Source organism: Talpa europaea (genome assembly GCF_964194135.1).
Source record: "Talpa europaea genome assembly, chromosome: 12".
NCBI classification, from domain to species: Eukaryota; Metazoa; Chordata; class Mammalia; order Eulipotyphla; family Talpidae; genus Talpa; species Talpa europaea.
The window spans coordinates 47,244,004-47,265,572 of NC_140079.1; the positions used below are offsets into that span (position 1 = coordinate 47,244,004).

At 50.0% G+C, this 21,569-nt stretch overlaps 1 protein-coding gene across 1 annotated transcript in view; it reads right to left on the reverse strand.

The window, feature by feature from the left end:
• Positions 1-21,569, reverse strand: part of UNC13A (unc-13 homolog A) — a gene marked incomplete at both ends in the record, with an annotated part of 58,401 nt that overhangs the window by 23,741 nt on the left and 13,091 nt on the right. The window contains 15 exons of the mRNA XM_084250028.1: positions 193-327; positions 3,603-3,692; positions 4,158-4,226; positions 4,519-4,669; positions 5,066-5,229; positions 5,999-6,114; positions 7,357-7,526; positions 7,655-7,796; positions 8,619-8,846; positions 10,170-10,389; positions 10,665-10,736; positions 11,341-11,419; positions 13,696-13,742; positions 15,755-15,857; positions 16,360-16,887. Coding sequence (XP_084106154.1) covers positions 193-327; positions 3,603-3,692; positions 4,158-4,226; positions 4,519-4,669; positions 5,066-5,229; positions 5,999-6,114; positions 7,357-7,526; positions 7,655-7,796; positions 8,619-8,846; positions 10,170-10,389; positions 10,665-10,736; positions 11,341-11,419; positions 13,696-13,742; positions 15,755-15,857; positions 16,360-16,887 — 2,314 coding nt within the window. The remainder of the gene's footprint in view (positions 1-192; positions 328-3,602; positions 3,693-4,157; positions 4,227-4,518; positions 4,670-5,065; positions 5,230-5,998; positions 6,115-7,356; positions 7,527-7,654; positions 7,797-8,618; positions 8,847-10,169; positions 10,390-10,664; positions 10,737-11,340; positions 11,420-13,695; positions 13,743-15,754; positions 15,858-16,359; positions 16,888-21,569) is intronic.

The window sequence follows — 21,569 nt, forward strand, 5'->3', positions numbered from 1 at the left end:
AAAATATATTTTACCTAAGGTGTACATCTCATTCAATCTTCTCAATTCTGACTTGTGGACTTATGGCCCCATTTCATAGAAAGAGATGTTGAGGCTCAGAAAAGTTAAATTGCATGACAGTGGACAGATCTGGGATTGGGCCAGTATCTGGTTGGCAACTCTACTCCCTTTGGCCTCATCGAGGGTCCTCACCGGGTCTGTCTGGTACTCCCGACTGTAGAGTTCATGACAGTTGTTAAAGATATACTCATAAGTAGAGTTGAGGCAGGCTTTCACGCAATCCTTTACCACCTGGCTGGCTCGGGGTGGGCTCTGAAGTTCTTGCACCTAGAAGGAGGAAGACAGGCATGGGTGGGGACAGATGGAACAGGAGTTGCCAAGGACGTGGCTCCAAGTGGCTCTGGGTTTAAAGAAATGTAGTAGTGTGAAAACAGTGTCACTGAGAAAGGGTTCTGCTCTCCAGGAGAAATGTTACTTGTTTAGGAGCTAAGTGTCCTGGAGGAGCCTCCTTGGCAGACTAATAGTGCCGCAGACCAGCACAGCAGTAGACGATGAGGCCACCTCAGGGTTGAGAGAAGAGTGCAGGGTGGTCAGGGCGTCGGCGAAAGAAATGACAAACAGACACACTTCAAGAGTGAAAATCTGAGTGTAATTTTTTTTAAGTTTGTGACTAGTATATATATGTTTTCTAAAAGCACAGGAATGAATATCAAAGAAATTAGCTTGCTCGCTGGCTCAGTCTATCACTATCAGGGAGGTGATCTACATAACAAGCAATGACCATTATAGAAGAAAGGAGGAAGTTTAGAAAGACAGATAAGGGATTAAAGTTTGTAGTTCTAGGAAGACGGGATAGGATTTTTAGCATTCTTGTAGTGGTTCTTGGTGGTCTTATCTATTGATAAGCTTCTGCCTTTTCAGGGAACTTCCGCTGCACTTCCTCTCTTTCTTTCTTAAAGGAGACCGGGTCTCACCAGACGGCAACGAATGCGGTTCTTTTCCAGAACGCCTGAGGAGCCTCTTCTCCGTGCTCCGAACAACTGTGTGTGGTACCCCCGCCCCCGGAGAGGTCACCACGTCTGAGGAGGTGAAAGTGCGGGCACCTGGGTGCAGCGCACTGTGGCCGACTGTGGCCCAGAACTGCCGATCAAGCGATCCTCCTGCCTCAGCCTCCCATGTAGCCTGGGATTACAGGCCAGCTGCCTTCCAACATGGGATCACATAAAGGCCCTCACGACAATGGCTGAACATCTAGTTCAACAAAATAATGCTCCACGCACAGCCGCATCAATCTTCCTGGCTATCATTGCCATCTTGGCGACTCAATCCACGCCTGTACAGTCGGCCCACTTTTGGGCTTATGTACCCGAGCCGCCTTTTCTTCATCCAGTCCCCTGGACTGAAAATTCTGCCATAAAAGTTTACGTCAATGACACTAACCTCCTTGGTGGGTTAGCTAATTTTCACCCTGAACATATGGTTTCTTCCCCTATTGATTATGAGGGTTTCTCTGATGACCCTCCACTCTGTGTCTTTACTAACTCTGTATCCCTTCCCGGTTGTATGATGCTACATTATGTTTCCATGCTCACTGATGCACCACCTCGTACCCCTCCGAAGAACCACCGCACGGACAACAAAGACCGTGTCATCTGGGACCTGACGTTTATGGCTTTGGACCAACTGACGGCAGACAATGAAATCCGCACCTTCTCCTCGCCATCCTTTACTCCCCCTTTTCCCAACTGTGTTCAAAAATACCGGGATGTTGACCAATTCTGGGATTCCCTTATTTCTTACCCAGTTTGGCTACATTGTGGTTTTCCTCAGGCAATGCCTATATCCCCTCTCAAGTCTCAGTTTACTGTGTATGATTTTTCATTTGCTGTTCCAGCCCTTCACTACAGAAAGTTTTCTGTTGGATGGGTACCACCTATGTATGCTTTTCATCATCATAATAAGACTTATTTCCAGCCTGAACTTTTTCGCCTTTTCGCTGCTGTTGATACCGTTCACTTCAAACAACCTGGACAGGACACCACTAAGATCCCAGTGCGTGCCTACGTTGGATACCCCTTCGCTATACTTCTGGGGAATGCCTCAGCTACACGCATTCAATCGCATGGGACTTCTTACTCCATTCATTGTTCCAGTTGCATTGTTACTAATTGTATTATCCCCTCTCTTGTTTGTCTCTATCCTGTGGTGGTCTTGCTCAAAAGACCCTCCTATGTTATGTTACCTGTTGATTTACATGACATGCCTTGGTATGATAACATTGCCATGCAAGTTTTAGATGAGGTACATGCTCTTCTTCGTCCTAAACGTTTTACCCTTATTTTAGGCATTGCGGCCCTGATTTCCCTGGTTACTTCATTACCTGCTTCCTCTGTTGCTTTAATTCAGGAAGCTAAGACAGCTTCTTTTGTAAATGACCTTACCAAAAACGTGTCCATGGCGCTCGCAATACAGCGGGACATTGATTATAAGTTACAAAAAAGTTAAATGCTCTAGAAAAAATTGTTATTGCTATTGGCAATGAGGTTCAACTTCTCAAACAACAACTGTCTACTCGTTGCCATGTTCAGTTTCGTTTCATTTGTGTTACGCCTTTACATTATAACTCTTCCTTACATTGGAATCTTACCAAACATCACCTATTAGACATCTGCAAGACAATGACCTTTCTCATGACCTTTCGTCTCTCCAAGCTGAAATTTCTGCTGTCACTAAGTCTCATCTGTACACTTCACTCTCTTCCTTTGCTCATTCTCTAGCTTCCACTCTCCAATCTTTGACTCCTACTCACTGGTATCATCTCATTCTCTCTTTTATTGCTCTTTCCCTACTCGTCCTGTTGTTTACTCCTTCCCCTCTGTGCCCGCTTACTTCACAGGTCCATTCATCATCTTCAACGAGATATGTACACCTTCCAGCTCCGTTCTAAAAACAAAGGGGGACCTGCTGCACCTCCCCCTGCAGTGACCTTTAGGGCTAACCGTCCCTAGGTCCGGCTGGGCAACCAGCGCGCAGGGGGAGAACAGCAAAACCCTACCTGCTGCACCTCTCCCCGCAGTGATCTTTAGGAATGGCTTTCGCCACGGTCCCTAGATCCGGCTGGGCAACCAGCGCGCGGGGAGAGAACAGCCTGAAGCAGAGGAAGTGCAGCGGAAGTTCCCTGAAAAGGCAGAAGCTTATCAATAGATAACGACCACCAAGAACCACTACAAGAATGCTAAAAATCCTATCCCGTCTTCCTAGAACTACAAACTTTAATCCCTTATCTGTCTTTCTAAACTTCCTCCTTTCTTCTATAATGGTCATTGCTTGTTATGTAGATCACCTCCCTGATAGTGATAGACTGAGCCAGCGAGCAAGCTAATTTCTTTGATATTCATTCCTGTGCTTTTAGAAAACATATATATACTAGTCACAAACTTAAAGAAAATTACACTCAGATTTTCACTCTTGAAGTGTGTCTGTTTGTCATTTCTTTCGCCGACGCCCTGACCACCCTGCACGCTTCTCTCAACCCTGAGGTGGCCTCATCGTCTACTGCTGTGCTGGTCTGCGGCATAATAGGACTGAGTTCCCTTTCCTACCTTCATCCGAAAGAAAGTGATGCTGGTGAGAAGGTCCACAGTGGATTTGAGGTCCTGGAGTCTCTCGGGGCTGCTGGCTGGGAAGTTATTCTGTTAAAGGAAGAGGATGGATGGGATTATGAGAGGTGGGGCAGGATGAGACACAGAGTTTGAGAAGAGACACAAGAATCTCAAATTTTGGCGAAGCAGACCTCTCCTGTCTCTCCCTCTGTTCCCCTCAGCAGTGTATTTCGTCAGTCTGCCTGGTCTGTTCCCCACTCTGTCTCTGGTGAATCCTCTTACACTCCTGCGCATCTGGCTTGTACCCCAGTTCTTGTATAAATAAATAAATCTTTAAAAAAAATCTCAAATTTACAGAGTGGGTTGGAAGTCAATGAGAACACCTCAAAGCCATCAGGGGTCTGCTGGGATGCACCAAGCACATTGGGCAGGCACTGCCCACATGTGGACATATGTGCCCACATGTGGAATACATTCTACCTGTTAAGATGGGCTCTCTCACATGTCTACCAGGCACAAATGTACATGGGGTCAAGTCATGCATGAACTTCTCACCCGGTACATAGAAAGATCAATCCGCAGAGAATTATGCAGCTGATCCAGGAGCTTCACAAAGCGCTCTTTCTGAGGAGGTGGGGAAAAGGGAGGATGGGGTCAAGTGTCGCAGCTAAAGGTGGCTGTCATATTTGCTGAGTGGTTACAATACACCCCATCCACCATTAAACTGATCCCTCATAACATTGCTTCCATCCTACAGAGGTCGAACTGAAGCTCGGGGTGCGGTGTGGGGGGCGGTGACTGATACAAAGTCAAATAGCAAATCAGGTTCTGACTGGGGATATGGGAGTTGTACAGGGACTCACTAGTACAGAGTCAGGCTCTCCCTCATCCCCCAGCCCCAGGCCCTGGAACTGACCCCAAAGTTGGAGGCGGCAAAGCGGTCAGAGGCGGACACGTTGGTGGAGGCGGTGGTGTGCGCATAGTAGGCGTTGATGTTGGCGAGCAGAGTACTCATGACGGCAGGCACCCCGGGGCACATGTACTTGGAGGAGAGGCAGGCAAAGTGGCTGGTGGGAGGGAGCAGGAGGCGACTGGGCCTGATGTCCAGTCAAATGGGCCTTGTTCCCCCAGAATGCCTCCAATACACCTTGTGGCTCCCCCAATCCCAAAACAACACCTGATTCTGCTTGATTCCTCCCTCCAAGTTTCTGTCTCCTCTCTGGGTTGCCCTGTTACTGTCTCCAACTGTGACTTTCGCCCCTGTTACTCCTCCAGCCAAGAGCAATGGCACTTTCCTGACCTCCAAGGGAATTACCTGAACACCACCACGCCCACTTCCTCTCTGGCTCCTCCTCCCAAAAAACTCTTTCCATCCCAGATCTGCCAGGATCCATTAGGTGAACCCCCTAGCTAAGTTTTCTGCGCCCCCTGGTCCTCATGTCCACCCCAGGCTGCAGCCTCACGTCATGGCTTGGTAGATGGACTCAACGCCGTAACGCATAGCAAACTCATCCACAATCTCCTGGGCTGTCTCATCGTAGTAAACCTTCCAGGCATCGTCACCTTTGGCATCTGGGATCTTCACAACCCCATTGTTCTGCATGTCTGTCACAAAGTGGAACAGGTTCTGCCATAGGGAGAAAATCTCAGAGTGACAGAGTGCAGGAAGTTTCAGAGATTTTAGGTTTGGGGTGATTTACATCATCCACCATTCTGCTAATTCATTAATTCATTCTTTTATTCTTTCATTCATTCACTACCTACCCTTTTCATCCAACTACCCAAAATTTCACCTATCTATTCATCCATTCTTTCATTAATTAAGCCACCAATTCATACATCCACCTACATACACATCCATCAACCTGCCCATCCATCTGTATGCCTGTCCATTCAGCCACTTACCAAGCACCCTATTCATTTAACTACCTCCAAATTCATCCATCTCTTCATCTCTACTTCCAATAGTTCAATCACACATCCATCTGCTCATCCCTTCAACTGTTCCTTATCCTTTTATCTACTCATCACTCATTTGCCATTATCATTTATTCTTTCAACAAAATGAGTTCTCTCCAGAAGCCCTCAAGCAGCTAGAAGAGACAGACCCAGACCAGACAGTTCATTCCTGATCATCCAGGGCTGGCACAGATGGAAGAACCCGGAACTGGGTAGTGAGAGTTGACTTGGAGGTGTGGGAGGGCTTCCCAAAAAGTTTTCCACGGTCCCCTGACACTGGACCTTGATAAGTGGACAGAGGGAATGCCAGGTGGGACAGTCTCAGAGACCCTGGGGAGCGTGGACATGATGTGGCTAGAGGAAGGTGGAGCGGGGGCAGGCAGGTAGCACACGGGAGAGCACAGTGAGCCCTGGAGGATCGGCACAGTGGGCCTCACCTCATGCAGACAGGTATACTGGACGTGGTAGGGGGCCACTTTCTCCTCGCCTTTGATCTCCACACTGATATGTAGCCGGATGGCACCAGACACAGCAGATTTGTCAGTCCTCTTGTCTGCGGGGTAAAAAGGGATGGTAGTGTGAGAAATTCCCACAATATATTCCCAATATAGAAATTCCCAGGATTTTTTTCAAATGTGCATGACTGTATACTCCTCAAATTAAGATCTGGGTGTCTCTCCTCAGATCGCCTCCCGGGGCTTCTGTATTGCCCATTAGACTAGAATTCCTTACCCCCACTCTCTTTAAACTGGGATCCCAGACATTGCTTCCTCACTCAAATGAAATTCCTGGTCTGTGTCTCCCTCTTCACACTAGTCTCCTGGAGACTGCCTCCCCAGGTCCTGCCTCCCCATCTCATCAAGCTGCCTAGACCTACTCAGCTTCTTACACTGGTTACTGGATCTGTGCCTCCTCCTCGGACGAGGATCCTCAGGTCTTGCTTCCTGCTTCTCCTACCAAGATGGGATGTCTAGCTTTCCTCCCACCAAACTCAGATGTTTCTGGGGTCTGTTCATCCTCCTCAACTTGTGTTCTTCGTGCTCCTTCAGCTTGGGCTCACAGACACTGCCCCTGTCCCCATCAGACTGTGTCCACAGATTCTACTAATCTTCTTAAATGGATCCGTAGCTCCGATTAGGATTTCCAAGTGACATTTCCCCCTCACACAGGATCCTTGAAGTCCAGTCTTCCTATCAGGGTGGACACCTGCATCTCTGAAGAGCAAGTGCCCAGCTCTAGACTTCTGGCCTGGCCGTGAGCCTGGGGAATGGAGATTCTGTCCCTTCCCCACCCTCCCAAACTGAACAAAGAGGTTCCTGGGTTGTTTGCCCTCTCAGCAGGGTGCTCCAGCCCCCTTTAAATTGGGCCCCCTTTAAATTGGGCCTCCGTGGTGGTGCAAGAGGTTAAGCACAGCACTATGAAGCAATCTGAAGCCTCTGCAGCACTGAGTTCAATCCCCGGGCAGGGAGCAACCCACATGGCGCAGCAGACCTCTCCTGACTCTCCCGCTTCTCCCCTCAGCAGTGTATTTCAGTCAGTCTGCCTGTTCTGTTCCCCGCTCTGTCTCTGGTGAATCCTCTCACCCCCACACACCTCTGGCCTGCACCCCAGCTCTTGTATGCATAAATAAATAAATCTTTTTTTAAAAAAAATTTGGGCACACAGACCCTGCCTTCCGCATCAGGCTAGGCTCCCAGACTGACTCCTCCTGACACTTCCCTCCTCTTCAGCAGGGTTCTGTACTTTGCTTGACCCGCTGGGGCTGCCTCCCCTGCAGAACTCCACCTTCACTCACCCAGGTTGTACCACACGTCCATCTCGCCACTGAGTGTCCGCACCTCGATGATCGTCTGCCCGAGGAAGTCATCAGATTCCCTCTTGAACCGCTGCTTCACTCGGGATTTTATGTCATCATCCTCATCCCAGACACGCACCTTGATTCGGTCAGAGGAGTTGTGACATTCACTGCAGAGGGTAGAGGGAGAGTCCAGGGTGGAGGCCAGGTATATCACAGGCTAGGTCTGAGAGGCCCCTATGACTTCCCCAGCAGGGAGCCCCTCCGGGAGGGCAGAGGAGGGGAGGAAGGCACTCACAAGTGGAAGTTCTCCTCCCACACTGGGTTCAGGTTCCCATAGATGGTTTTTGTTCGTTTCTTGGTCTTCCCCACCTGGACAGTGACATAGGGGTCACTGGATCCCGTCTTGTCTTTTGCCTGCAAGCCCTGGGCACAGACCACTGGAAGACACACAGGACAAATACAGATTTGGCTCAAGGACTGAGAGATGCCCAGAACAGTCACTGACAGAGGCGCTAGACCACTTGCTGTATTGCTCTGAGGCAACTGGAGAGAGGCCTTTGTTCTGGCTGTAGGAGCTTGTGGGCATACCCAGTGGAAACCCTGGACTTGCTAGAGCCCTCAGCCAATGAAGGACAGGAGGGTGCTCTACTGTCGGCCCCCGGAGACTTTGTCAGGTGTGCCTCTGTGCTGCTCCCCCTGAGGCCCCTTGCAGAATTGGCCCAGCCCCTTGGCCAATGTTTCACCTGCTCACTGAGGCCTTCTGCAGAGCTCCCTTACTCCCTACTCTCAGTCTCCAGCATCCACCGGTGCTTTCTGTGACCACTTCCTAGATACCCAATTGCCCTAAAATTCTTATCTTGGGGTCTGTTTTCATGGAAATCCAAATTGAGGTTAGGCATGGAAAAATACTGCCAAAGCCCTGGCCCCCGAATAGGACCACTCTGCTGGGTGATTTCAATACCAGCCCCACTTGACACCCAGTGGATTTCACTTCCCAATCCCCACAGGTGCTTCCTGCGGTCACCTTCCAGATAAACCATGCACCATCAACTCCTCCTCTTGGGGTCTGGTTCTACCCAGCACCAACTAACAGTGTTGGGCACACACGTGGAGTCATACATGCCCACCCCATGGACACTCATGCACACACAGCGGCATGGAGAAGACACAGAAACGCTGAAACATGCAGCACAGAGGGAGGCCTGGGACACTGGAGGGAACGCCAGGGCTGAAACAGAACCGTGCCTATGAGGCCTCACCAGTGATGCTGATCTTGGCCGACCACTTGGATGTGCCATCCAGCACGCTCTGCTTGACTGCCTTCATCTGCTGTGTGTGTGCCGTCTTGGTCACAGCGAATATCTCCTGGATGAGCTCGAAGATCTCCGGCTTGTTGCGCTCCCGGATCTTCATGCGGTCCTTGAGCACCATGATGATGTTCTGGGTTCGGTCCTCTGCTCCGTGCTTGGAGCTCTTCTCCGCCGCCCCTGCCAACGCCTCACCGTCAAGTCACTGTCGGGTGCGAGAACCTGGACGCCCACACCGGAGCTTCCTTGGCTGCACCACACACACTTTAAACCGTGGGAATTCCATGAATCATCCCCCAAAGCTAGGGCAGCCAGTGCCAGTGCTCTCTGAATTCCCCCTTTCCCTGGCCTTACACCCTCCGGACCACGTGCTCTCTTGGCCTCTCAGCTCACCCCTCCTGTTTCCTTCCTCCACCCCGCACTGAGTCCCCTTCCCTACAGGAGCCCTTTGCCCCAGTAAACACTCCTTACAGGGCCTCCCTGGTGGCATATGGGTTAAGGCTCATCCCCGCTGTGGTCTGAGTTCGATCCCCGACCCAAGAAGCTAGCCCACATGGAGCACAGCAGACCTCTGCTGCCTCACCCACTGCTTCCCTTAGCATTTTCAGTCAGTCTGCTTGTTCTGCTTCCCACTCTGTCTCTGGTGTGTCTTCCCAGCCCTCTCACCCACTCACCTCTGTCCTACACCCCAGTTCTTGTGTGCATAAGTAAATAAAAAACTTAAAAAAAAAGACAGAGGGACTCCCTGGTGGTGCAAGAGGTTAAGAACCGCACTATGAAGCTATCCGCATCCTCTGCAGCACGAGTTCCACCCACCGCCAGGGAGCAACCCACATGGCGCAGCAGACCTCTCCTGACTGTCCGCTGCTCCCCTCAGCAGTGTATTTCGTCAGTCTGCCTGTTCTGTTCCCCACTATGTCTCTGGTGAATCCTGTCACCCCTGCGGGGCCCCCCCCCCACGCCCCCATCTTTGGCCTGTATCCCAGCTGTTGTATGCATAAATAAATACATCTTAAAAAAAAAAAAAGACAGAAACATAAACTCCACCCTACTCTGGCTCCTCCCTTACCGAGGCCCCTTCCTTTCTGAGCCACAAACGTTTTCTGAGCTAATCCTAACCCTAACCCATCTTTCTGCCTCTCATTAAATCCGTCCCTTGCAGAGTTTAGCGGGTCCCAGAGCCTCGCCCAGCCCTCTCTGACCCTCTCTGCTCTCGCTTCAGTTCCTCTCCCCTTCAATCCTGCCCCCACGGACGCCCCATCGCCCGCCCCCGCCCCTCCGCCCGGCCTCCTGGGGGCTTCTCTCGCGCTCCCGGGCCAGCCCGCCCGCCGCCCTCCGCCCTCCGCCCTCCGCCCTGGCGGGCCCCTCCCGAGGCTTCCAGTTCCAAACTCCCGCTCCCGCCCCTTCTCGCCCCGCCCCCTGACCATTCACAGCCCCGCCCTCCCGCTCTTCCTCCCATCTGGCCGGGCCCTGCCGGTTCCCAGCCCAGGGCCCGGTGCTCACGCTGTAGGCAGTCTGCGTTGAGCAGATCCTGGCACTTTTCGTGGCACTTGACGCCGCATTCCGTGCAGCGCATGCCCTGCCGCGCAATGCCCCACAGCAGCCCCTCGCACTCATAGCAGTAGGTGGGCGTGGTGGCCGTCCACACCTCGAAGTTGTGCGGTGTAGTGCATGAGATGGGGTAGATTAAGGCTTGCAGGGTCTTCTTGTAAACGTGGTTTTTCTGCGGGAAGAAGATGTGGTATGGGGCGCAAGGCCCTAGCCTGGGGGCACCGTCCTGTCCCATCCTCACCCTTATGCTGAGTCCCTGTCCCTTCCCAATGTCAGAGTCCGTGGCTCCTGTACACAGAAGGTGCTTGCTGGACGCCCAGCTACAGGACTTTGGAAAGTGAGGAATGCTGTCTCTGTCACACCCTTCTCTTGCTATAAGGACCTTGGACCAGAGGATCCAGCCCAACCGACCCCCCCAACCCAGGCAGGTAGAGGTCCCCCACTCACCAGCTCCTCATTGTTCAAAGTGCTGGAGGCCAAGGCTGAGGTGATGCCGGCTTTTCTGGACTGGACCAGAGACTGGGGGGCGGGGGGTGGGGAGGAGTTGGAGGGAGTCACAGGAGTTGATTGACACCCATGGGGTTGTCACCACAAGCAGAATCCACAGCCAGGATTTGGGGTCACCAGCCACAGATTCAAGCCATAGCCACAAGGGCAGAACCAAGAAAGAATTGGGAAGTAACGGAGGCTCTGGTTAGAAGGAACCCTGGAAGGTGAGCAGCTCCTGATTCATTCCCTCCCCTCACCCCACCCCAGACTAGACCTGCTTGGCCAGTTACCAACCCCAGCATGAACCATGGTGGGAAGTCACTAGTGGCCCCCCTACCTCCTCCCTACCAGTGAACTGAGGACATGGCAGGGCATCCCTCCCACCAGTACCCATAGGTTGGGGGACAGTTGGAAGATCCCACTGAGAGTATCTGGGTAGCAGAGTGGGGCAGGGCTCAGGACACCATCACTCACCATGGCCTGAAGTGTCCATGCAGCACACAGGGTAGAAATCAAACTTCATTAGTTCCAGAGAATGCCTCACCAGCCCCCAGTCCCCGGTCTGCCATGGGCAGTTGTGCAGGTTGAGCCCCCAAGTGGCAGGCTTGCTTTGCTGGGGGTGGGCAGTGCTCACCAGGTCGCTCACGAGTGGGATGGGCTTCCTCTTTCGGATGTCAGGCATGCTGTCTATGATGATGAGACCACCTCCAGGCCTGCAGGATACAAGGGACGTCAAGGGTCAGTCTCAAAAAGACATCACCTAGTGCCTGAGCAGGACATGATCTCCCTAGATATTAAGGATTGTTTTTTATCCCCCTTGAAGATTTTGGAATTCTGTTAGATTTTAGAATTTTGGAACTGTGGGAGAATGGTTTGCATTCATTTGTGGTAGTTTGTGATAGCAACCCTGGGAAGACATGGGGCCTCAACTTCCACATCTGGGAAATGAGGAGATGATGCAGTGGCCCATTAGTAATGAAAACTGAACTAAGGTAAACCTAAATAATACACAAAATACCAATGAAACCTTTATGCTCAAAACTGGAAATACATGTGTACAGCTGTCTCCCCTCACCGTGGGCACCTGTCTGAGATGCTCAGTGGATGCTGGAAACTGGATTCTATCAAACCTTATGTTTCCTATGTTCGTTACTATACCCTCAGATATATGATAAATTTAATTTATAAATTGGGCACACTCAGATTAACAACAGTAACTAATAGTAAAATAGGACAATTATGGGCCTCCCCGGTGGCGCAGCGGTTGAGCCCTGGGCTGCGAAGCTGCCCCAGCCTCTGCAGCACTGGTTCGATCCCCGGCCACTGGCGAGGGTCCCACATGGCACACAGACCTCTCCTGCCGCCCGCTGCTCCCCTCAGCAGTGTACTCCGTCAGTCTGCCTGCTCTGCTCCCCGCTCTGGCTCTGGTGAATTCTCTCACCCTCCCATGCTTCTGACTGTACCCAGTGCTTGTATAAATAAATAAATAAATAAACCTTTAAAACAAATAAAATAGAACAATAACAATATACTGTAATAAAAATGACATGAATGTGGTCTCTTTCTCTCAAAATATCTTATTGTTATACAGGGTATTTTCAGATTGTGACTGACTGCTGGTAACTGAAACCTTGGGAGGAGCACTATATATATCTATCTTGGAAGAAGTGTTTTCAAAGCTGATGGGAAGAGGGACTGGAAATCGTGCTTGTGTTATTGCCTCTTGGTAGCTTTGCCACAGCTGGCGAATCAGAAGGAGCACTGCAGCAGATGCCACATTGTCCTGCCCAAATTCACTTTACAGAGAGGTGCAGGCATCACAGAGAATCTTCAGGTGTGGCTTTTCTCCAGAAGTTTCCTGCTGGCTAGTAAGAGAGATGCCAGGCAGTCAGTGACTCTGGACAAGCCCAAGCTCCCGTGTTCCCTGCAGGAGCAGGCAGAGTCTTGGTGACTCCTGAATATCTCTGCAGGCTGCTCCCCCAGTCTGGTTCCGCCTGCTTCACAGGTTTTCCCTGAGAGCACTTCCTCCCTAAATCACATGCCAGAACCCCATCTCAGTTCCTGCTTCCAGGGCTCCCCTCCCAGGACACCTGCTCCCAGTTCCTGTCTCTCCTCCTGCTATTTTAAAACATTCGTGTAATTTTAAAATATTTTTTCGCATTCTCTAATCTCACCATCCAAATGCTGAAAAAAAAAAAAAAAAAACCCACCAAAAAACACTGCCAAAAGTCAGTAACTTGAGAAGTTAGACCAGGCAGAATGCTCCATGAAAGCCCAGACAACTCATTATGAAAGAGTCAGCAACCATAGCAAAGATCTGAGAAACTTAAAAGCAAAAATCGAAGCAAAAAATTTACTCTAGCATCACAGTTGCATGGTGTGGGAAATAGGTTTTGCCTTTACCTTACATTTTATCTAGGGGGAAGTGGTACTGAATTATGCAAATCTCCCTGGACTCAGTTTTCCCCTCTATTAAATGGAAGTAGCTCCCCACCACTACCACCATGGATTTGTTGTGAGGATTCAACATGTTTCTATGTTAATTATACTTATGATAGTGGCTACATTATTTCAACTGGTTCAATCTGGGGCCTGTTTATTTTTTTTTAAGATTTATTTTTATTTTATTTATGCACACAAGAACTGGGGTGTAGGCCAGAGGGGTGAGAGGATTCACCAGAGACAGAGTAGGGGTAGAACTGGCAGATCTAATGAAATACACTGCTGAGGAAAGTAATGGGCGAGACAGGAGAGGTCTGCTGTGCCATGTGGGTTAGGACCCTGGCCAGGAATCAAACTCATGCCACAGTGGCTGGCAATAGCTTGATAGCACTGAGACTTTAACCCCTTCACCACCAGGGAGGTCCATTCTGGGGCCTGTTTAACTGGAACTTCCCCCTGTCCTCACTGGGCTGAGATTCTTAGTGAAAAATCAGCCTCTAGCTCTAGGTTCAAAACTCCCTCCCACCTCTGAGACTCCATTACTCACCCGCCTTTGAACCACAAGGATTTGGACATCTCTCCTTCTCCCCGGGCCTGTGGGACAAAACAGACAGATATAATCAGCATGGCTGCCCCTCTTCAGAGCAAGGCAGTCTCCACTCTTATTTCTGTCTCTCCCTTGGGCTTGGAGTCTGAGGGCCTGGAGCCCTCACTGTATGTCCTTAGGGAGCTCACTGACTTTCTCTGAAGCTCAGTTTATCCATCTGTAAAGTGGGAAGTGAGGAGATACTCTGCTACAAACATCAGACGGCCTTTATCATTTCCTCTGAGGATTCATTAGTATCATCTCCAGCAAGAGCTCATGGTCTCTAAAAATGGGATTCTCTAAACTCTCCCAGTCTCACCTGCTATTCTGCTCTCATACCCCAGGGCCTTTGCCTGAGCTGTGCCACCTGCCTGCCCTCCCATCTTCTGCAGCAGACAAGCCCCCATTGATCACTCAGGTCTCAATGTGAATCCAGAGTTGACAACTCCCACTTCCCTTGCAACTGAAAGGTAGCATAGTAGGAGGTGGGCATGGGGAGAATGGAACACTGTCTTGTGAAAAATTGTCCAAGTATTTTGGATATCACTTTTCCTTAAGTGTTACCTCCTCCAGGGATTTTTTTTCTTGATTGTTTTGATTTAGTTGTATGACCCTTATATGAAACCCAAAGGGTTCACCCATGTTTATTTTTCTTGTCATATCACTACTTTTATCACAAGGGTAGCTGTTGTTTTTTAAAATTTAATTTTTTTGACTTATTGAAAGTTACTCAATGGAATTTTAACTGCAATAGTAGGTCTTCAAATAAGGCTGCTCAGTTCAACATCATCTGTTACAACATTTATGAGAAAAAAATAATACCAGGTAAAGTTAAACAAAATGAAACTATTTAAGGGCCCAGTTTTGCATAAAGCCATAGTTTCTAAAAGCCTGTTGATGACACTAAGTGAGGACCAATGTTTCTATGTTTATGTTTACGGATTCTTTTCAACCTTTTGAATTTAGAGTCATGTGAATATATTGCTTAGTGCAAAATAAATTCCATTTTAAAACCAATGAGAATTTGACTTGAAATTTCTGTGGCTCTGATATTTTATGGTCTAAGATTCTGGTTGTTTGTTTAGGATCTGGTTGTTTGTCAGTGAGTCCTAAGCAATATATTGCTTAGTGCAAAATAAATTCCATTTTAAAACCAATGAGAATTTGACTTGAAATTTCTGTGGCTCTGATATTTTATGGTCTAAGATTCTGGTTGTTTGTTTAGGATCTGGTTGTTTGTCAGTGAGTCCTGCCAGACTCACTCAGTTTGGGAGGTCACCCTGGATAATAACACAGGTGTCCACTGCCCAGAGTGGGTGGAATGGCTGCAGGAGCACATGAATGGTCTCAGTCCTGCTGCCCATCTGAACAGTCACCCTAATGGTAACTCTCTTTCCTAATTTCTTTTCTCAGGCTGACTTGACCTCAGGCCTTTCCCCTCACTTGACACTGACACTCAATGTGTCAAGCACATCAACACCAACTCTAACCCTGAACTCCGACTACTGTCCTAAACTTACCCTCAATCCCAAACCTCCATCTCTATCTATGAATTTGACCCCTGACATGGCTATAGCCATGACCTAGCTCCAGGTTCTAACTTGCTTTTCTTCTTTCCCCACTTAGAAATCAATCTCAGGCTGGCATGGGGGAGACTGGGCTGAGCTATGATGGGGTCAGTTGGCTGTCAGGAAGGACACTCAGGCCTGGGTGGGGCCTGGGAGGGCCCTTCTGGGGATGGGTAGGGTCAAGGTTTGGGTGGGGTCAGGCATGAGTCGGAGGTAAGTCTAAGTAAGGCAGGTAAGGCTAAGTCAAGTTAATGTGGGTAGGACCCCCAGAAAGACCAGGTGGGGTGTGGAAGTGGGTGTGGCCCAGCTGCCTATTGGTGGGGCATCTGCTGGTGTGGGCGGGGCAGGGAAAGTGGGTCTTGGGAGGAGAAGGGGAGGTCAGACTGAAGGCAGAAGGTTGGGGAGGCACTGGGAGGCAGGCTGGCTGCGCGCCAGCCAATGCTCTCACTCACCTCTTGCAGCTGCAGCCGCACTTTGTTGAAAGCTCGAAGCCAGTTGGATTTGGCCCTGGACATGGAGTCCTGACCCTCCTGGCCTTCCTCATTTTCTCTCCGCCTAAAGCGAAGCAAGTGGGTTCTTGAGGTTCTAGGGCTAGTTCTCATTTTACCCCCGCCCTCCGAACGATGCCGGGCTGTCTCTCTGGACCACTTGGCCCTTCAGAGACATCATGACTCCCGTATGCCCCTCTGACAGGCCTCAGTGCCCCTCCCCCCATCATGTCACTAACACTTGTGGGTGCCCTGGCTCTCCCTTGCTAGGGGATCCCTTTGGCCCTTGGCATTCCTATTTGTTCAGGGTCCCACCAATGCACTCGTGACCTCCCAACCATGCCAAATTCTCTGGCTCCTTAGAAACCATAAGACAGCTTTATGACTTTGTTTGACCCCCTCTCACCCACTGAACACCACTGACCTCCCGGGCCCAGCCCACCACTTCAGATTCTTTCAATAAACCCCAAGACCTGTGACTTCCTCCCCCACCCCCAGGGTGACACTGAACCCATCAATGGCCCTTTGATCCCATGGCCTGTGACGGTGCCTCTGCCTCCTCCCATTACCTCTCCTCATCCTCGGGGGGCTCAGACTCAGGTACCCCCTTAACGGCGGGAACCTCCTCTGGCGCAGGTGGTTCTGGGGCCTCCTTGGCTATATCAGGGGCCTCCGCAGGTGCAACTGGGGCTTTGGCCCCCTTCTCTGGCAGGAGGCTGATGCGCTTGAAGTCCTTGGGCTCGGTGACGGTCGTCTCCTTGACATAGTCATCAATGTCTTCTGGCACTTCCTCCTCTTCCTCCAGCTCCTCCTCCTCCTCAGGCAGCTCCTCCTCCTCCTCCTCCAGGTAGTCCTCCAGATCCTCATCCAGTTCCTCATCCAGCTCCTCATCCAACTCCTCCTCATCCTGGTCCCAGCGTGGCGAGTCCTTGTGGTAGCTGACCGAGCTGTGGCACGAGTGGTAGGAGTCTCGGTCTCTTTCATCCTCCAGCTCAGAGCCCTGTAGGCTCTGCTCATCTGGATCGAAGTCCTCGCTTAGCTGTGAGCTGCCCTGGCTCAGCTCACCGGAGGAGGCATAGCGACTGCTGCCTGTGGGGCTACAGGGATAGGCTGGTGTCAGGGCTGGGGCACGGAGCTGCCACCCAACCCAGTCATTCAGTCAGCGTCAAACACCTACTGAGCACCAGGGGAACAGTCATGAGCAAAAGATACAAAGGCCCCTACTCTTGTGGCATTTATGGTGGGGATTAGTTGCAAGGGGGGCAGGTATTATACCAGATCAGTGACAAGAGATTGCTAACTTACTGTGCGTCATTCCTGCCCACCCACTGTGCAAGCTGCAAGTGCTCTGCCCACGTGCTGAAGACCCCAATCAGTGTCCCTGCCACAGCTCCAGAGTCCCAGAAATTGAAAGTGGCTGCACCTGGCTCTTCAACCTGGTTCTCCCACTGCCAAGCCCCCATCAGCGGGGCCCAGGGCCTCCCTGCCTCTGCTCCTGGGTGTGGCCTCCTTTTACTACAGTGGGTTCCCTTGCACCACCTCAGAAATATATTCAAATGCATCCACATCTCTGTACCCCAAGCCCCACCTGGCCCAGGCTCTGCCACTTCTATCAGTTGCTTCCCGTATATTCACTGCCATCCCTGATGGTACCTGTTCCTCATGGAAGCCACAGAGAGGCTTCTTTGAATCATTAACTCAATAACTTATCTTCCTGCTCCAAATCCTACCACGGGTCCCTAGCACCCTTAAATAAAACCCATGCCATGCTCTGCACCCCCCAAGCTCCTCACATTCATCTCCCTCCTTCTTCCTTTCCCCTACACCCCAGCTACCCCAACCTGCTCACTCTTCTTCTAGCACCTTAAACCTCTTCCTACCTCCAGGCCTTTGCACAGAACATCCTTCTTCCACCTGCTTTATCTGGAGAAGCTCCCCCACCCCATATACTCGTTATAAGCACCTTGGATCACATGACATGACCAGAAGAAATCTGTCTCTGCCCCAGGGCAGGTAGCATGACACATACACCACCACTCTGTGTACTTTTAATCATTCAGTCACTCAACAACAGCATTCCTTGTCTTAAACAATTCCTCTTAGTTACCAGGAACCCATTCCTTAGTGGCCCTTGGGATGTTATAGGAGTTGGCTCAAGCATCTATCTTTGCCAGATACTTTATTTGTTGGTTGTTTTTAGTGCTTGTCCTTGTAGACAGTGGAGCAGAATGGGGGCGTCAGCAGGTAGTACTTGGCTATAAAGAACTCCAAGCTACTCCTAGTGAATACCTCCCTTGAAAGTCCATCCCAGGACATTGTGGGGTCCCCAGTGAGATGGGGGTAGCCTAGAATAGGGTCCCAGCATAGGCCCGGGCATGTCCCACCTTATGACCGTGGGGACCAGGTGAACTTTCCCAGTCTTTGCTTTGCTTCATCTTCTCAACCTGAGGGGTGGGAACTGGTGGCCACCAAGACTCCCCCCCACACCTCTACATACTAGGCACTGACATTTGAGGTCTTCATATAGCATATATCTCTAATCCCTCCTCCCCCTCAAATGCTTAAATGCTTCCCTGGCTCCCAAGTCCTGGAGCTGGCCACCCAATGGCCTTCCTGCAGGATCTGGACTCATGCACTTCCCCAGCCTTTAGCTGAACTATTTCCTCTGTTTGAAATCTTCCTCCTCAGATACTTCATTTATCCTTCAATGGTCAGCTCCCAGGCATCCTTCTCTAGAAAGCCCTTTCTAGCACCAGGATGTCCAGGCATTCCCTCCTCCAGCTAAGCCCTGTCCTTTGCCATGGAATGTGAGTCTGGCTTTATCTCATGGGGCCCAGTATCACCTAGCCCCTGGCAGCAGCTTTCAATAAGGCCAGCTAGAGTCGTTCATGCCACTCTCGGCCTCTGCATCCCCTCTGTCTTCTGGAAGTTCTGCCCTCACCCCTACATAACTGTCCCTGGCATGAGGGAGGGGATCCTCCCCATGCTCTCTCAGAAATGCTCATAATAGACTCCCACAGGAACAGACAACACACTTAAAGCCAGAGAAAAATGAGAAGTGCCATGCACACAGGACGGGAGCCTGATCAGTCACTTGTTTGGTGGATGTTAAACACTGAAATAGGCAGCTCCCTCCTGCCCTGGGAGCCTCAATTTCCTGATCTGTAAGATGGTCACCAGCCACCCTGTGCCTCCTGGTCTCTAAGACACTCATAGAGATGGTGGGAGCACAGCGCTGCCTCATGCGGGAGGAAAGTTTCAGAGAATCGAGCAGTCCCTCTAAGAAAGACATTCCTGAGCAAACACACTTCCCCAAAACCCTGTTGTCCCTTTCCTGCTCTTTTTCTCCAAGAGTGGGAGAGACCATAACATCATAGCCTCTTCCTTTTTATAAGAGTCAACATTTTATTAATATTTAATATCTTACTCCCCTTTCAGCTGTCTCCAACAAGCTGAAGTTTTGTTCCCATCATCACTTAAGTCTAATCCAGCATGCGTGCATAAATATACCATGCTTTAAAAACTGTAGAACTTGAAAAAATGGTAGGCAAGCTATTAAGGAGAGAAGAATGTTTCTGAAGATGTTTTCAATAAGGCAGTCACACACACAAAGAAAAAGAGAGCTGGTTCTTTGCTTTCAGCACATAGAATGGCTCGAACACAAAGGATTTAAGTGAGGAACACCAGGGGATTTCCAAATGAAATTGATTCTACTCCCACCTCTGTCATGCAATGATTTACCTTGACTATGTCATTTCATTTCCTTACAACCTAAAAGATAAAGATGATAGACTAGATGTTCAACCTTTTCAAAAAGTTCCTTCCAAAACATTTCACCTATAAATCATACAAATTTTCTATGGTTCAGTCAAGTATCACTTAACCACGTTCTGGTCAGCAGGGAGCAGCTCACTAAGCTGTACCCTTAAGCCTCATTGGATACTGGGCTGCCCTGTCTAGGTTTGTGTAATGACACTCTCTGATGTTCACATGGATACAAGATCGCCTAACAACACATTTCTCAGAATGTGTCCCTGTCATTAAGGGACAGGTGACTGTCTGTATGAAATAGAGGAAAATTCAAAATAAAAGTTTTTCAAATATCCGCAAAAATAAATTGTATTGGCTGATACTGAAGATAGAATAGGAAGCTCAAGAAGATTTTCTTCAAATTACGTTTCCAAATTCTCTATAGCACTGTCCCATTGAACTTTTGACAAAGATGGAAACATTTTTACCAGCACCATCCCACACAGCAGCCACCAGCTCCATGCACACAACACCTGAGCATTTGAAAGGGTAAGGAGTGAAGTTTTACCTCATTAATTTTAGTTAATTGAAATTTAACTTAAAAAGGCCACATGCAACTATCCTGTTGGATAGTGTGGCCCTGAAAGTTCAGTCTACCTTGCCTACACAGTGATAGACAAGAGATGCTTTCTTACTGCACAACACAGACAGTGATACTGAGGGTTTCTCCTCACCTGGGCCACAGTGTCAACGTTTGTTTGCCCACCTAACCTCTTTATCAAGGGTCAGAGAAGGCCAGAAGTTCAGGAGCCTGCAGGGTGTGGCCACTGGGTGTGGCCCTGAATTTTTCAGTGTGAGACAACCAGGAATGCAAAGAGCTAAAGAGCCCTTTGGCCAGGATCATGTTGTGCCATGGGGGAGGGGCTGTCACTTCTATGCAGCTCTTACTCCTTCGGAAGCCGACTTTGCAGGTTCCTAGACAGTATTTTCAGGGCTCTGAGGCAGTGTGGTGTGGTGGCTATGGACTCAGAAGCCTGCCTGACAGGCTCAGGGCCTCCCTGGTGGCGCAGTGGTTGAGCGCTGGGCTGCGAAGCTGCCCGCAGCCTCTGCAGTGCCGGTTCGATCCCTGGGCCGGCGGCCGGCAAGGGTCCCACATGGCGCACAGACCTCTCCTGCTGCGTCTGCTGCTCCCCTCAGCAGTGTATTTCATCAGTCTGTCTGTTCTGCTCCCCGCTCTGGCTCTGGTGAATTCTCTCACCCTCCCGCGCTTCTGACTGTACCCAGTGCTTGTATAAATAAATAAATAAATCTAAAAAAAAAAAAAAATCCTGGCTCAGCCACTTACCAGTGACAGATGGGAGCTTGGGAAAGTCCCTTAACTCTCTGTACCTCACTTTCCTTATCTACAAAGCTTGAGGAGATGAGGAGGTGAATCCTCACTCATAAGATTGGTATAAAGAATACGTGAATTATTATTCCCATATTCTAATCAGTTGAGACTCTGTTAGAGTGCCTAGTATTGTTAGGGGGAAAGGATGTCCTGAGCTAATCCCATACAGGCTTTGTGGACTTCACCCCCACTCCAGACTAAAGCCATTAAGGCATTGGGAAAGACAAATCCCATCATCACCAAAGGGAAGGTGGCTGGGACCTGAGGGTGGAGTTAAGTAGCCAGGGTTGGTATAAAAAACCAAACACATGGGCCTTGGGGGCTCTCGCTCTGTCTCTCGCCTCCTGGCTTCATGGCTCCTGGCTCGCGGCCAGCTCTCAGAGTGCCATTTGGGATTCCTGATCGGCAGAGGTCAGAGTGCCATTTGGGATTCCTGATCGGCAGAGGCAGATCGGGTAGGACGCATTTAAAACTTTGTCTCCCACTTTTCTCCCTGATTTCCTCTTCCCTTGTGAATAAACCTTTATTAACCTTTCGCGTGTGCCTGCAGTAGAGCATTGATAAGTCCTTTCAAGCGCGCGGGAGAGGACCCACAGTCAGGCACCCCGTTTTGTATCGGGGCTGCCCTATAACAGTATG